The following is a 17642-nucleotide window of genomic DNA, read 5'->3' as shown; positions in this document are numbered from 1 at the left end:
CTATAGCGAAAAAAAAAACTAGTGCTGCATGTCTCAGACGGCAAAAAGCGCCAGCATCGATTGTCATGGCTACATTTGCGGGCGTATTTTGCCGTGGCAGCAAGCACGGGACAGATTCGTTCTCGGCTTGAATCACTGCGAATGCGATAAGTGACGCCGAGAGAGGGCGTTCTTCACGTGTTTTGCGAAGGGAAGCTCATTACTTTTCGAAGCGAGATCGGGATGCCTTAGAACACGCACCTACATAAAGCGAGATATAAGTAGGAAGAATAAGCATGTTCTTGCTGCAGTAAAGCTAGGGAAACGATGGAGCATGTTTTATTAGAATGTTAAGACGTTTACCAGCGGTCCATTTAGGCACCACTGGCCTCCTTGAAGCCCTTGGGTTCAGCGGGAGCAGTGGTAAAGCAAACATGTCCGCAATAGGCATTAGTAAGAGGCGATTGGAGGATTGGTGGAAGAAAAGTAGGGAAACGACAAAAAAAATGGAGACGGAAACGATGGTAGGTGTGTAGCGTGGCACAATACTGTCAATGGTGCATGAACTGTGAATTTTGAAGGGTAGATGTAACACCAATGTATAGAGGCTTGAAAAAACATGTAAAGTGCTCAAAATATATATGCACTAAGGCTATGTGATGTACGAGAAGAGAGGGGGTTAACCGAGTGGCCCGATTTTTTGTTAATCTTATCATAAGAAGCCAGCAAACAAAGACACCAAGGACAACACAGGGGAAATTACTTCTACTTACTAACTGTATTAAAGAAATTATAAAAGTTTATAATTTCTTTAATACAATAAGTAAGAACTAATTTCTCCTGTGTTGTCCTTGGTGTATTTGTTTGTTGGCTTCTTATGATAAGGCTATGTGAATGACACGTGAGGTATCAGACGTGATAATGGTCACAAAATCTATGCAACGAGGTTATGATAAACAAGGTGTTTCAACGAACACTTTCAGAACTATTTAAAGGTTGTCTGTGGCAGATATCACATTCTGGTTCATGAGCTGGTCTACTCGAAGAGGCGGATACTTGCAAAAAAATTTGAAATGCATAATCATCTAATTAACAGAAAATCACGAATTAAGTTTCTCACTAATTACGTTACGGCCCATATTGTAATTTACAAATTCCAGCCATGGAGTTCGCAAGGCGGATCCACTTGGAACTAATTCTGAGGACGACGCCAGTTTCGAGATAATCATGCCCGAACTTTGCGTAGAAACGCATTGGCGTTCCAGTTACTTTCTTATCAAAACGTTGCCTTATGCATTTAAGCACACAATTAACTGGAACTGCAAAGCATTGCTCCGCAAAGTTCGGGAGTTTACTATCTCGAAACTGGTGTCGTCCTGAGAACTCGTTCCAAGTGGATCCACCTTGCGAACTATTACGTTTTTACTGACATGATGTACTTCTTGATGTGTTTTCTTGGTGCAAGAAATGTGGCATGAGATGCTGCATTTTTACGATTTTTTTGTCTTCTCGAGGAGTGCGAATTCTTATGCGTTTTTCGTTTTTGTATAACTATATTTCCTTATTGTACCAATTTCACTATGTATTTATGTGCCTATTTACTTGTTTCCATGACTACGAATGCTGTCACTTTTCTAGCTTGTATTGCTGGGATGTGGGGCCAGTCAAGCTGTGCTTATGTCGCAGCTTTTTTCCCGCATTCCACACCACACATTGTATCTTTGCCTCATGTATGAATATGTAAACATTGAATCACTGTGGGGAAATAAACTCCAACTCCAACTCCACGATTAGAATTTGTAAATTGCAATGTGGGCCATAAGTTAACTAGTTAAAAACTTGATTAGTGATTTTTGTTGATTGGTCGATTATTCACTTCAATTGTTACGGCAAGTAGTGTTCACCGCTTCGAGTAGACCACCTCGTGCACTATGATTGAGCTGTCTGCCACATAAAAATTTTAAATTTTTTTTGAAAGTGTTCGCTGAAACACCCTGTGTACAAAAGGCGACGATGCTGCCGTACACCTGTTCCCGCGCAACGCGCTCCATCGCTTGCGACAAGCCGCGCGCGTCTTTTTTTTTTATGCGAAGCATATTACGAGAGCTCAACCCAGCTCCTCAGGCGCGGCGGTGTCGCCTTCAATACCACGTGACACCATGACGTCACGACAGAGGAGAAACGGGGCTCCAACTCGCGCCGTCGCTCGCGGCGTCGCGGCGGGTATATAAGCAGCTGCGCTTGCCTCTGCTAGACACTCACGAGGCGAGATGCCTCCTGGAGACAGAGCTGCTCGTTGGAATGAGAAGCGAAGGTTGCGGCGTGCTACAGAGACTGATTTTCTAGGTGACTTTGGCTCAACTCTTGCAAGATGGGCTGGGTGGGAATCGAACCAGGGTCTCCGGAGTGTGAGACGGAGACGCTACCACTGAGCCACGAGTACGATGCTTCAAAGCGGTACAAAAGCGCCTTTATTTTTTTTTCTTTATTTCTACAAAAGCGCCTTTAGTGAATGCGGTGTTGCCTTAGAAACGAGCTGTTTCTAAGGCTCAGGCGTGCGTCGCTTGCTCAGGCGCACATTTCGTTGCCGCGCCGAACGCTGCGTTGCTCAACGCTCACCGCGTCCAATGCGGGGCGCGTAGTCGCTGCGCCGTAGCCCATTGTCTTACAACCCTTGGCGGGTCGACGGGAACGCTGTCGCGTTCCACTCTTGAAGGCGAAGCAGAGTAACGCATGAGTTGTTTCTTCGTCTAGCCGAACCAAATATAGCCAAGCAACAGCAGTTCACCAGGCTAAACAGTGGTTCAACAACTGAAATAAAGGCTAGTATGCTTCGCATCCTGGGCTTAACCTTAGCTGAGCCAAAGCCATTTTTTTTTTGATGTTGTGAACGCAACTTTAAACAGTCTCTCGACGCGCTAGTACTAAAACATGGCGGCCACGATGAGGCCAATGTCAAAAAATGGCTGTGGCTTAGCTAAGGTTAAGTCCAGGATGCGAAGCATACTAGCCTTTATTTTAACGCGACAGCGTTAAGGAGCTCGTGTCGCAGAAAAGCCGGTGTCGTCGGCTCAGGCGTGCGGCGCTTGCTCAGGCGCACATTTCGTTGTCGCGCGGAACGCTGCGTTGCTCGACGCTCACCGCGTCCGATGCGGGGCGCGTAGTCGCTGCGCCGTAGCAAAGCCACCTAGAGACAGTCTCTGTAGCACGCCGCAACCTTCGCTTCTCATTCCAACGAGCAGCTCTGTCTCCAGGAGGCATCTCACCTCGTGAGTGTCTAGCAGAGGCAAGCGCAGCTGCTTATAGACGACCGCACGCCATGCTTCATCCTAGACGCCAGCGCTCGTTTCTCCCCTGGCGGAGCGATTTCATCTCCAACGGGTGTAGGTTTCCGCCGTCGCCTCCCTTCGCGGTCGCGCCCGCGTTCAGTTCGCGCTGCGCGCGAAACGTCTCTTGTTTGCGACGGCGCCTCTTCGGATGACCGGAAATTATTATTGTGTTGTTAACTGTCACGACAGCAATGTAAACATGAAAAGGTTGATGCCACCAGCGAAATTCTGCCGATTCACAAGAAAATGGTACGAAAGAAGCAGACGGCAGACATGGATTACTGCGGTGCGCCGAGCGAAGTAAACATCTGGCAAACGAAGCGAGCTCGTTCATTGATCACTCCTGAGTGTATGGCGGTTTCTATATGTAACCCACGTGAAATTAATAATGACTCGGTACATAATCCTTTTATTCATATAAAAACTAATTTTAACGAGCGCTTGTCCTGCCTTCTTTCTCGTGTTTCGTTTGTGTGTGCGCTGTCTAAGAATGGAAACCACGTCTGTTGTATGCGCTAGCAGTGGCCGAAGTTCACGCGTGCCGAGAAATTGAATATGTGCATGATGCATTGAACATGACCGGAGTTCATTCCCGCTTCACCACTGCACCGATCGATCGGGTTACTGGACGATACACACCCGCGTCTTGGTCGCGCCGGCATTGCTGAAGCAGGAATGATTATAATACTTTCAAGTTCCGTCTCTTGAGTACTGCTAAAAAATGACCAAGCTGTCTACATTGCCGCCTCTATTCCATATTGTAGGGGACGTACTAGTTAAAGTTGTGTGCGCATGTCGTACTTGTGCTATGCAGCGATATATCTTGTTTATTTCCGCACAGTGTCGATAGAAGTCGTTGCCATCAGAGACAACACGGATTTGTAGCAAACATAATGTGAGAAACTGCAAATATGACTTTAGCTCGTAGGTGCCGTATGTATGTGCCGCATCGTATGTGCTGACGATTTTTCCGGCGGCACATACGATGTCGTTTCCAATTACCTGCTCAGAGTCCCTTACATGGTTAAGCAGACGCTGCCGTTTCGCCGCATTGCAGCCATAAAAATAATCGTCAAGCGTACCGATCTTCTTAAAGGCAAATATAGCGTGTGCAGTTTGTTTCACACTAAGGGGAAAACTCGGAACGTATTGCGTCGCGATGCGGCAAGCAATGGAGTCGTGCGGCGGCAGCAGCTCGAGCAGGCGCACACGCTTGAGGGGCAGTGTCGTGATCTGCGTCGTCTGCTACGGCGGCGCGCGCTGGCCGCATTTTCGGGAAGCGTGGTACTGTCAGGGGCAGTGCACCGATTTCATCGGTACTGCGGGAACTGAGCTGATATTCTTTACTAAACGTTGTGCGTCGCCACACTCTGATCCTTCATTGGCGATAATGGAGTTCCACAAACTTCTTTTGACAGCATGGTTCATTTGTTCTTTCGAAAGGCCGGAGTACTGAGCGTGTGCACGTATATTTCTTCACTGTGTGTGCTACCGTAATGAGCAGCGACAAAACGCACCAAGATGTGCGCGCAACGTGCTCAGTCTTTGTTTGACTCGAAAGGAAAACAAAGCACTCAACAATGGGAGTCGAACACGGTGAAACAAACGGACACGATTAAATGAACGTTTTAGGTTCAGACAATGAGCTGGAAGTGATTTTTCTCGACAATCATTCGCTACACCAGACAGACCCTGCCCGCCGGTGGGGAATTTGACACGTCACGCTCGGAACTTCAGTTAGTATCTCGTCAGTCCCCAGCGGCAGCGATGACAGCGCTCATCCTGGAAGGCAGTGAAGTGTAGAATGACTTGATCAGGGATGTGTTCATTCGCTGCACGTCTCAGTCGCTGACGATGGTGGATCGAAGCCTATCCTCGGGCGACTGATAGAGGGGATGTTGCGCCAGCGATACTTTCAACGAGCCCCAGACATTTTAAATGATGTTGGCGCCCGGGGATTGAGGCGGCCGCTCCAAGAGAGTGACTGCGCGCTCTTCTAGCAGTTCTTGCACAGCACGAGCAGTGTGGATCGGCGTCCTATCACGTTAGAATATATAGTCGCCTTCCAGAAACGGGCCGTCAAGAATGTATGGAATCAGTACGCCGTCTATGACTGCCATGCAGCGATGAACTTACATTCGAGGCGTATCAGTGGGCGTCGCGCAACGCTTAGCAAAGAATACCGGCTCATTTCACGCAGTAACGATGTGATCGGCGCCCTGCACCTGACAGTAGAACGTTTCTCGACAATGCGGCCAGCGCGCGCCGCCGTAGCAGACGACGCCGTTCAAGATCCCGCCCCTCGAGCATCTGCGCGAGCTGCCGCCGCCGCGTGACTCAAGCGCTCACCGCATCGCGATGCAATGCGCTTCGAGTTTTCCCCTAAATGTGAAACAAACTGTACACCGCCCTTCGAAGGAAATGTCCACGCGCACACACCGCGCGCGGAACGAAACGTGCCCAAACACGCGCAGTGCAGGAGGCAATCAAGGCGGCGCGAACGAGAGATGGGAGAGGGGTACCACCCGCTAATAGAATTTTGCTTCGCATGCGGCGCTCTCAACGCCGGCGCAGCAGCGCCGCTCTCGGTGCCGTTCTTGTCTATATACCGCCGCGACGCCGCGAGCGACGGCGCGAGTTGGAGCCCCGTTTCTCCTCTGTCGTGACGTCACGGTGTCACGTGGTATTGAAGGCGACACCGCCGCGCCTGAGGAGCTGGGTTGAGCTCTAGTAATATGCTTCGCATAAAAATCTGGAGGACGCTTAAGCTTGGCCTTTAAAAGTGGAACGCGATAGCTTTCACAGATCCCTACTGCTTTTCATGCTCCCCGGCAACTGCAGCTTACGTAACCGTAACGTTCACCGGGAAACGCTGGCTGCGAACGCTATGCACGAAGGCGAGCTTTCCGGTAAGAACGCCGCCTCTTGCGTGGGGTCGATCTCCTGTTATTGTTTCGCGCTTTGTTATATTTCAGTCCGAGAAGAGCTATCATAAAGGACATGCGCTTTCGGTGTTTTTTTTTCATTACATTTGTTTGAGGGCTGCCCTTCTGAAAATTCCGAGGAATAACTTCGTAAAGAATGAAAGACAAGGTTTGAGCAACTCTGGTGGTAGAAAAGTGGTCGGGTATACGTAGTTCTAAATTTGGTTCGAGATTTGTGTAGAAATGCCTTGGCGCTGACTTAACAAAACGTAAATCATTTAAGGACACAATTAACTGGAACTGCGACTCATTGCTTAGCAAAGTTCATCGTTGCGACGTCCGACGCGAGACGCCGACGCCGGATTTCCTGCGACGCGGGCTCCTTAACGCTTTGTGGTGGTCCTTAACGCGCATTGTGGTGTCGTCTCCCTTCCGTCCTTGTTTTCTGGCGCTAAATATGCTTTCAGTTTACCAGCACGCCCAACAAATGGCAATCCTCAACGCTTTCCCGTTAAAAGTCATCTACGCAGGTGGTCGCCTGCGTGCATACCTGATCATGTGCCGCGGCCTCCAGAATTCGCTGGAGGGCGCCTCCTGGTGGGAGGCGGACGACCTGGGCGAGGCGGCTTCTTCGCCCAGCGACAATCTCCCCGCCGCAGCGGCGGCCGCCTCGTCGGCCCACACGTTGCGAACGTTGATCAGCATGCTGGGCTCGCGCGTCGGGCGTGGCGACAGCGCCGATAGAGCCGGCGTCCCGGCATCGGTGGCCTCTGCGTTCACCGAATCGTCACCGTCGAGTGACTGACGCCACTCGATCGAGTCGAGTCACTGATCGAGTCACTCGACGGAGTGACCGAAAAATAATTGTTTGGCTGAGCAATTCACTGCACTGTAACATAATTTAACATTTCATCATCATCATCATTTGATGATGATGATGATGATGTCATTCCAACGAGCAGCTCTGTCTCCAGGAGGCATCTCACCTCGTGAGTGTCTAGCAGAGGCAAGCGCAGCTGCTTATAGACGACCGCACGCCATGTTTCATCCTAGACGCCAGCGCTCGTTTCTCCCCTGGCGGAGCGATTTCATCTCCAACGGGTGTAGGTTTCCGCCGTCGCCTCCCTTCGCGGTCGCGCCCGCGTTATGTTAAATCGTTAAATCGAGTTGATCGAGTCGAGTCACTGATCGAGTCACTCGACGGAGTGACCGAAAAATAATTGTTTGACTGAGCAATTCACTGCACTGTAACATAATTTAACATTTAAAAGTGAAATGGAGTGTAAATGTGTCTGTACAGCTCACACCCACAGGGTGTCAGTTATATAATCACACCCGTAAGGGTATCATAAGTAACATCGGGGGTAACATAAGGTATCATCGAGTCGGTCGAGTCGAGTCACTGATCGAGTCACTCGACGGAGTGACCGAAAAATAATTGTTTGACTGAGCAATTCACTGCACTGTAACATAATTTAACATTTCATCATCATCATCATTTCATGATGATGAAATGTTAAATCGAGTCGAGTTGATCGAGTCGAGTCACTGATCGAGTCACTCGACGGAGTGACCAAAAAATAATTGTTTGATTGAGCAATTCACTGCACTGTGACATAATTTAACATTTAAAAGTGAAAAAGAGTGTAAATGTGTCTGTACAGCTCACACCCACAGGGTGTCGGTTATACAATCACACCCGTAAGGGTATCATAAGAAGCCAACAAACACTGACGCCAAGGACGACATATGGGGAAATTACTCGTGCTTTATAAATGAACTAAGGAAACGATAAATTAATGGAAATGAAAGTGGATGAAGCAACAACTTGCCGCAGGTGGGGACCGAACCCAGAACCTCCGCATTTCGCGTGCGATGCTCTACCAATTGAGCTGCCGCGGCGCCGTTACCCCATCCATTTTCTTGGGTATTTATATGTCTACTAGTAGAACCCTGGGAGTGTTAGCCAGCGCCACCACTCAAAGACCTTGGCGGCGGACGTGGAACGTCCTTTCTGCCGCAGGCGTCACGAGAACGTGATCTTTATGGGTGAAGGCGACCGGTCAATAAACCCACTCATGCTACCTGAAGGCAATAATGTTGCCGGATTCACTATATCTGATACCATAAGGGTGTATGATATAGACACATTTACACCCTTTTTCACTTTTAAGGGTGTAAATTATTTCACAGTGTGGTTGTCTCGTGAAAAAAATGGCTGTGGCTTAGCTAAGGTTAAGCCCAGGATGCGAAGCATACTAGCCTTTATTTTAACGCGACAGCGTTAAGGAGCTCGTGTCGCAGAAAAGCCGGTGTCGTCGGCGTCGGCTCAGGCGTGCGGCGCTTGCTCAGGCGCACATTTCGTTGTCGCGCCGAACGCTGCGTTGCTCGACGCTCACCGCGTCCGATGCGGGGCGCGTAGTCGCTGCGCCGTAGCAAAGCCACTTAGAAACAGTCTCTGTAGCACGCCGCAACCTTCGCTTCTCATTCCAACGAGCTGCTCTGTCTCCAGGAGGCATCTCACCTCGTGAGTGTCTAGCAGAGGCAAGCGCAGCTGCTTATATACCGCCGCGACGCCGCGAGCGACGGCGCGAGTTGGAGCCCCGTTTCTCCTCTGTCGTGACGTCACGGTGTCACGTGGTATTGAAGGCGACACCGCCGCGCCTGAGGAGCTGGGTTGAGCTCTAGTAATATGCTTCGCATAAAAGAAAGAGAATTACGCAGACCTAGCGCACACGTCAGAAGCAATGCTTTAGTGACACCCGCCGTGGCATCTCGCGGTGGCCATATATGACGTTGTGCTGCTGAGAACGAGATCGCGGGTTCGACCTCCGCCCCTTCCCCCTACCCTCCCCCCCCCCCCGCCTCCATTGCGAGGTCCGCAGTTCGATGGGAGCAGAATCCAGAAACATTTGTGTACCGTGCGTTGAGTATACAAGTTAAAAAAGAATACCCGGGTGGTAAAAAATTATTCCCCACTAGAGCGTATTTCACAAGCGGATCGGCGTTATCGCAAGTAAAACCCCGGAAATAAATTAAAGCGTTAAAGGATCCCGGGTGTTCAAAATTAACCCGGATTCCCCCGTTACACCTGATGATCGGGTCGTGGTTCTGGCACGTAAGGTCCAAGAATTATTCCCGACTTACGTATGAACTTACAGCTTACGCAAATTGTTGCAATGTTTCTGATAGTTCCGAGACTTTTCGAGAAAAAAATGAATATGTACACATGTTTTCCTTTTTTTTTTGTTAACACTCCTAATGCTAAGCCGTTACTAGTATCTAGTATTTAGTTACTAGTATCTAGTTACTAGTATCATTCCAGTAGCCGAGCTACTGGAATGATCTTCCTGATCGCATCGTTGCATTACATGACACTGCAGCCTTCAAAGACCAAGTACTGCTCTGGTCTTCCTAACTCTTTTATTCAGTGCCTTGCGCTTCGTTAGTCACCCTTTTAGCCGCCATTTCAATGTTCCTTCATAGATTGCATATACTGTGCAATATTTTTCTGGCCTTATATTTGTAACTTTATACTTCTCATTAGTTCTTTGTGTACTGTGAAACTGTTCCCCATTGTATAATGATGCATGAGCTGTTTTTTTTTTGTGTATCCTTCATTTTCTGTACATGCTCCCCTCACACAATACTCCTATTTGGAGCCTGTGAGTATTTTGAATAAATAAATAAATAAGCATAATTGGAATACCTGCAGTGTCTTTTCACCGGCGCTCTTGTACGTGTAATGCCTGCACTTCGTTTACCAGCTGTTTCCATCTACGTATACTGTCTGTCTGCTGAAAGTAAGTCACGACTTGTTAGTCTGACGCCCCTGTCGACGTCTTTACTTCCTTCGCTGAGCGGGCGCGCTCATCTCACCCTTTGTGGCTGGCGACGTCAAGTTTCTTTGGGGCGGGCTTCCCTTGCGCGACTGCGGGGATGAACCCGCGCTCCCCGGCGAGTCCCCAACCCGGCCACCGGATTGCTCGCCGCCTTTCGCCGTCACGGCTTCCTGCACGAAAATTTCAACTGGATTGCAGCTTAGTCACTTTCTCACTTGAACGAAAAAACCAGTCAAAAACACAAAAGACAAGAGGAGAGGTTCACACCACAACGACTGGACTATCAACTGAGGTTTAACGTGGGAGATGAACCTCAGTTGATAGTCCAGTCGTTGTGGTGTGAACCTCTCCTCTTGTCCTTTGTGTTTTTGACTGGTTTTTTCGTTCAAGTATATACCAACTGGCCCAGATTTCAACCCTTCTCACTTGAGCCCGTCCCGTCGTCGGCGAGTAGCGGAACAACAAGCGGGAGTGCATGTATAGTGACGACCTGGTAAAGTACAGTGCACAATGGCGCGTGGCCATATGAGAACCTTCTTTGCTGACAGTAATCCAGTTCGCTGTTTTTGTAGCTATAGGCACTGCGCCGTCCAGGGTGCCATCCGCAAACACAACCGCGGCTAGCGCTCCCGAAGAGTGCCGTTTATAGGGTTTTTCAATTACAACGTTTAGGCGCACCAGTAGCCGAAAGGGGCAGTTCAGGACTCGCTCACTTCACTGATTGATTGATTGATTGATTGATTGATTGATTGATTGATTGATTGATTGATTGATTGATTGATTGATTGATTGATTGATTGATTGATTGATTGATTGATTGATTGATTGATTGATTGATTTCGACCATGGTGTCGCTGGTTCGATCACTGGCCATGTTGTCTGCGATACAATGATATAGGCAGGCAAAAATTCTGATCTACTTAGACACTAAACAACCTTAAGAGGCCGGTGATAAAGACGACTCCTCCGCTACAACGTCCCTCGCACTCCCTGCGTTTCTTCAAGGTATTAAATCTCCTAATAAACGTGAAAACACGGTATAAATTTCAAATGCACCAATAATGTTCGAGTCAATAATGCACAAGTGCTGGCTGACTCATGCTGGATGGAATAATGACGGCACCGTAAACTGCCCTCGTGATAGGCCCAAGTGTTATCGTTACCGCCGTCCAGTGTTTACTGCTGCCCACGTCCCCACTCAATTAGTAGCTGTTGCCTTTAGGTTCTTTGGTAAGACCGCCTATTTTCGAGAAGTTGCCATTGCCTTCCCCAGCATCCTACCTTGCCGGTGGGTCTCATGCGTCCGGTTTGGTCGCTGATCGATGAGCTGCAGGCCGGGTAACGTTGGAGAGAATGTCTCGTCGACGCGGCTTGGGGAAAAAATTGACGATGGTCACCTACGGACGTTGCCTTCTTCTTCTGGCTCGCGGGTGAAGCTGAACGTGCTTCGCGCACCCTGCGCCAGCCAGATGGCGCCACAACACTTTCAGTTCCTTTTTTGCGGTTATGGTATGGTATGGTATGGTATGGTATGGTATTCCTTATGCGATGGCGCACACCCACTGTGGGGGATTGGCCAAGGTTTGGGTGAAATTAGGCAACCTTTATTAAATACTAAAATTGGTCAAGCTAACTGGAGGAAACGAACAAATTAAAATGTTTAATAATTAAAGACAATCTCTTTGTAGCAATTATAGGTTCATCCACGCTTGAGCAAATATCCCTGTGACACTTTCCAAGAGAGGAAGCTCCTCTCTTGCGGTTATGTGTGTGTGTTTTTTTTTTCTTTCATTTTTTCGTTTTTCTAGGGGTGCGCGAATCACTCGAAATTTCGAATAGGAATCGATTGGGCCTTGCTGTTCAATCTGTGTTCGATTCGAGAAGGATGAACTATTCGAAGTTGTCGAATATTCGTTTCCTCCGTATATGTGGGGAATGACAACGCCTATTGGAGCTCCAAAGGAGAGAGAACGATGGACGCGAGGGTTGTTCCAAATGGTTCGGCTGCAGGGAAGCGACGCTTGCGGCGCATCAGTCCCAGTTTTCGAGCGAGCGGCATTGGGCAGATAACTTCTGCTCAATAATTTTCAGGGGAATTGTGTTAGCTACTGAACCCCAGTGGCGACTGAAGTAACAGTTACACTTCGCCGTTGTCTATTATTCCCCCCGTGGGAGGGATTTTACAGCGCTAAACGTTCCTCTATCGTAGTGCGAAATCATCTATCTGTATTCACAGTGTGTCGCCTATCTCCAGTGCCCCAATATGTTTTCCGCTACAAATGAGGTATGCGGTATGTACGGTTCAGTTATAATTACTTCTCGTTTGAACGTACTTCACTTATCGCCGCTGGATGAGCCGTTAAGTATGTCTAAACCGCGTTTCTATGCAACTTTGCAACAAACAGAATACAATGAAGACTCCCGCCAGTGTAGAAGTGGTACTCTTTAAACACTGCCTGGGAAGTACTGTGTTATTCCCAGTCGACAGCCCTTGAGCAAAACGCCCGGCTTTAATTTTTCTTCTCTCTTAGAACATGACGAACAAGGCAGACGACGGGTGCATGAGATGAACACATAGTACCGACGCACTGTCTGTGCAACTATTTTATTGTGATTCCTGTGGGGTATATTCCCTCAGTCACAAATTATGTGATAGATGTCGACAAACGTATCAGTTTGATAATGTTCTTCCAGGACTCTGCAGACTCCCCTGAAGAAAAAGCTGAGGCAGTAGTATGACACTGTGCATGTTTGCTAGTCAACAACCTTATTGAACAGTGATCAGATACCGATTTCGTGCACAATCATTGAGGTCGCGCTTACGTCATCACAGGTTACGTCACAGGTTCAAGGCACATGTACAAATTAGTCAGTGACTGCAGGCATTACGAAAAGGAGAAAGCGATTTTCTGGCATTTGCTTACGTAATACAGCGTCTGTCACTCTAAGGCAAAAGAGAGTCGAAAAGGTGTGGGGTTCATCCCTTTGAGGACGAATTGCGCTGTCGGAGCCATTAATCCCTTTTGGGACTAACAGCACCACGATTAACTGTTCGCCCCCATGTAGTTGCACCTCAATAGACATAGTTTAGTTCTGATTTGCACCTAGCCATACAGACGGCTAGTCCGAACAGATTCACTAGAAGGATAATCCATTTATCCCGAGCTTAGATGTTCTGTTCATCCCCAAGGATAAAATGTTAATTTTACGAAATAACGCCCTCAAGCGTGACGACGTTCCGTCCTACACCACTTCATATCGCGGGCTAAATTGGTATTTCCACTTTACTTGAAGGTCTGCTAGCAACATATGCTAATTGCTTTACTACTTTGGCTGATACGGCACCAGAGTGTCGCAAAAAGGGATTGCAAATGACGCGAAACGTTTTTATTTCTCTCTGTACAGTTACTTGAGATACCACACGCAAAAAATTCCCTGAAAAAAAAACTAAATCTGGGCAAAGAAACAATATATGCACAAAAAAGCAACACAAGGAGTGTGCCTCCTCGAACAGCAATCTTCTACATTATTCAAGACATGCTTTCAACAATAAAAGTACAACACGGGCCCGTGGTAAAGGGCATGCACCCCTTGGTACGACTATTAATTTACCGATGACCTCCAGCGTCTTCCGTTCTCCCATAGTGCAGAAAATTTGGAATTCTCAAGACATGGCGAGCAACGTAGCCATCGCATCAGATAGTCGTCTCTCCCGTTTCTGAAGCTACTCCGAATAGACGAGAAAATGCTTCCCATTCTATCCGTCAGCGTACTGCACATTTGGCACATTGTGCACAATGTCCCAGCCCCTTCAAGAAAGAAATTGCGAACCATTAGTGACACACTGTGTAACATACATTGATGTCAATAGAAACTAGCTAGACGTGACGATACACCTGTAAGTATAATATACCAGCATGTGAAAATATGTAGGAGAAACATTAAAGCATGAGGCCCAAAACATTTCTAAGTACTACAGCAGTTGATGTGCTGCAATTACTGAAAAGATTCTGACAAGACTCAAGGAAATGTGTCAAATTACTGCTGCCACTGTGCGAGCCCTAGCGCCTAAACAGAGCATGTTGACCACGCTCAATAAAGGCGAAAAAGTGTGAAAGTGTGCGTCCGACTGAGATATGTTCGGCGAGCTTGCTGTGTACTTAATTTGGCACACAAGCACCGGAATGACACTTGCGTCACTGCTATACCACAGTTGTTCGTACCGAAAGCCAGTCCGCACGTACAATCATGATACGTTAGCTTACGAGGCATGGACACCGCTCCTCAGCTGTTTACGCTGCACGCTATCGTCGAGGGCGGACACTGCGTTTGTATATAGCTTAAAGAATTGAGCGCAAATAACTTACCTGTCTCGCAATATGTCACCGAAGACGGCCATATTGCCAGGGGAAACACAGAGTCCGCTTTATACGAAAGACGCAGCAGTCTACAGCACGGCACAAAGTGCAATGCCAGGACCAAATAAACTAACAAACACATGCAGCCGACAAAGGAGCTGCCAGAGTTGTCAAGGCCACTGCATTTCCCTACGACCGCGTCTCAATAAGAGAGACAGAGAAATAAACTTTATTGCTTGACCAGGCTTCTTGAGCCCCAAAGTGGGCGGCCTCCTCAGTCCAGGTAGCCATGGCTCGCTGCCGCCGCCCGAGCCTTGTTCACCAACCGTAGCTGTCTGTCAGGGTCTTGCGTCACCGGCAGAACCTTCCCCTCTGCAATTGATACAGCAAATGCTTGGCCCCTTTTCGTCAATCCACAGACTCAGCCTGGCAGCGTCATTTCGCGATTCTCCGTGATCTAGCTGGAATGTCATTGAGGCCCGGTTGCACCGGGCATATCACGACGCTTAATTCTGACACGATGCGCACAAGGTATATCCGACGATCGGCCGACCACTTGGCAGAATGTTGCTGAGGGAGCACCCTGTCACAATAGGCCGACAACGTCTCCGACATGACCAACGTCTACGAGTCGGCGTAGTGTGATAGGTTTTCACGCCACCGACGCCAACCAAAACCAATCTGCCGACCCCCGCTCGTCAAGTCATTGCGAGATCAGCCGCAGAGCGAAAAATTGGAGGACGCTTAAGCTTCGCCTTCAAGAGTGGAACGTGACAGCATTCCCGTCGACCCGCCAAGGGGTGTAAGACAATGGGCTACGGCGCAGCGACTACGCGTCCCGCATCGGACGCGGTGAGCGTCGAGCAACGCAGCGTTCGGCGCGGCAACGAAATGTGCGCCTGAGCAAGCGACGCACGCCTGAGCCTTAGAAACAGCTCGTTTCTAAGGCAACACTGCATTCACTAGAGGTGATTTTGTACCGCTTTGAAGCATCGTACTCGTGGCTCAAATAAAGAAAAAAGAATCGTACTCGTGGCTTAGTGGTAGCGTCTCCGTCTCACATTCCGGAGACCCTGGTTCGATTCCCACCTAGCCCATCTTGCAAGTTGTTTTTTATTCATGAAGTGCCTGCTGGGATTTATCGCTCACGGCCGCCGACGCCGACGACGCCGGCTTTTCTGCGACACGAGCTCCTTAACGCTGTCGCGTTAAAATATATCGCACCGAGGCAACGCGTTTGCCGCAGCAGCTGCGTTGTATGCTTGCGTAAGCGTTGTTAAAGTTTAGGCATACGTGCTTCCGAAGTTGAAACACGCTATCGTCAGCCCTTGCCAGCTGTCGTCATCAAGTCGTTGAGCCATTGTTCATAATTTTCAGCTGAGACGGGTTCACAAGTTAAAGAACACAAGTTACAATAGGCCGGAAATACACAGAACTCTCCAGCTGGCACCAGTTTTGCAAGTGTAGCGAGCATAATTCTCAAGTGACTTTTACTGCTGATTACAAGTAGGAAAGCTGCGCGCATGAGCACCACTCATGGTGCACATTTCTTATATCTGAACACATGAAGAATACGTGTTCATAGTGCACCACGTGGGACAAAATATCTTTTAAAGCGACGCTGTCAGCCTCTAATTGGTTTGATTTTTTGCGTGTCCGCGTGCGCCGTTTTGCTCCCACAAAGACAAACGACAGTTGGGAGGCTTTGTGTTTGCAGTTACCGCGTAACAGAATTACGTTTCCTGTACGTTCAAATTACAATCCGGTGCTCTTATGTCTGCAGGTCGTGCGTAATTGCATTTTACGAATTTTCTGAAGCATGTTACTTTGCGATATTTAAGTCATTCAATAACGCACTTGCGCTAGCCGGAGGGCTTACAAGAATCAGGATGTGTGCTGCGCGAACTGCTCCGCCATCGATTCAAGTAGCATTGGGCGTAGGCTGTCACGAGCGCACGTTAAAACTTATTGTGCGCAACAAACAGGGACGAAGAGTAGAAGAAACACAAGCACAACCGCTATTTCATGTGTTAATCTGTTTTGTTTACATCAAATATGATGCATTACATGTGATGTACCTCATATTGTACTTTTCGTTTTTACCACAGTTGTAAGCGTGCCTACGGGTGAATACATTTCCTTGTCAACGTTCCAATAGTGTGTTGTGGGTCGCGACCGCATCGTCCTTTCTGCCTGGCTACCTATGTGACTTCATGTGGCGCCTAGAGTGGCAAGTGCGCCCAACATGTGACAGACTAGAGCGATGGGTCGCATCGTCGCTGTGCCCCAATTGCACCCTTTTGCAGGTCCGTGCATTCTGGTTCCCGTGGCCTTGGACTGGTCGCTGCTCACGTGCCCGCTTCGAGCGACTTTTAACAGCTGTGGGGTTTTTTTTTTTTTCGTCTGTGGCGTAACCGGTGCGAGGCAGTTGCCGCAGGACATCGTCACCGCGCTATGTTTCCACTGCTGGAGAGGCTCTACTTTGAGCTACTATCGTTTCTGTCGGAGGAGTTGTGCTTTCTTGGGTAACAGCAGATCCTTTGGTCATGCCGTTTCCGGTCAGTGGCTGATGGACGCGTATGGCTTAATTTTTAACCAGCCTGATTCTTGAAGCCGTGCCATCAAAAGTACTCGCTGAATATACATGCATGTGGGTGCCGTGATTTCTGTGTGCTCTCGTATGCATGGTCATTTTTGTATATACACATCTCATAAATTCGCTACAAAACTATGTAAAGTCCCATCATCATTGTACATAGCCACTGTGTACACTGTATATATTATACGTCATCTTGTGTAATGTGACAATTAGTTTATGGGTAACTGTGCGTTTCCGGGAGTCTGTGTGGTTATATGTAAGTGTGGACTCGGACACTTCTTTCGAAACGTGCCAAGTATACAATGTTTCGTACTTTGTATATGTTATCGTCCTGGTGGAATTTCGCCGTGATTGTGACTCAGTGTTCGTATTTCTTTTTCTGACGCATTTTACTTTCAAACGTTCATTTAGTTCAATAACGCACTTGCGCTTGGCGGAGGACCTAGAAGAATGATGACTCACGCTGCGCTTCCGGGCGCATTCGTCCGGGCGTGACGTACTACGTCACTTGTGGTGGTGGTGGCGTGTAACGTCTGAAACAGCTGCGCTTTACATCTATAGCATCATCTATTACATCTATCATCTAACAACATCTTTTACATCTATTACAT

At 48.3% G+C, this 17642-nt stretch overlaps 1 protein-coding gene across 3 annotated transcripts in view; it reads right to left on the bottom strand.

Moving 5' to 3' along the window:
* Window positions 1–11551, bottom strand: part of LOC139060909 (sodium-dependent noradrenaline transporter-like) — a 42397-nt gene extending 30846 nt beyond the window's left edge. Inside the window, exons 1-3 of one of the 3 annotated variants that reach the window (XM_070540215.1) lie at window positions 11356–11551; window positions 10112–10244; window positions 6783–7002 (exon numbers count right to left, since the gene is read on the bottom strand). In XM_070540215.1, the coding sequence (XP_070396316.1) occupies window positions 6783–7002; window positions 10112–10244; window positions 11356–11373 (371 nt within the window). In that variant the 5' untranslated portion in view covers window positions 11374–11551. The remainder of the gene's footprint in view (window positions 1–6782; window positions 7003–10111; window positions 10245–11355) is intronic. The other 2 variants (XM_070540213.1, XM_070540214.1) reach the window with 2 other exon arrangements.
* Window positions 11552–17642: the final 6091 nt, after the last annotated feature.

Source organism: Dermacentor albipictus, chromosome 6 (assembly GCF_038994185.2).
Source record: "Dermacentor albipictus isolate Rhodes 1998 colony chromosome 6, USDA_Dalb.pri_finalv2, whole genome shotgun sequence".
NCBI classification, from domain to species: domain Eukaryota; kingdom Metazoa; phylum Arthropoda; class Arachnida; order Ixodida; family Ixodidae; genus Dermacentor; species Dermacentor albipictus.
This window is presented reverse-complemented; position numbering and strand designations above follow the sequence as displayed.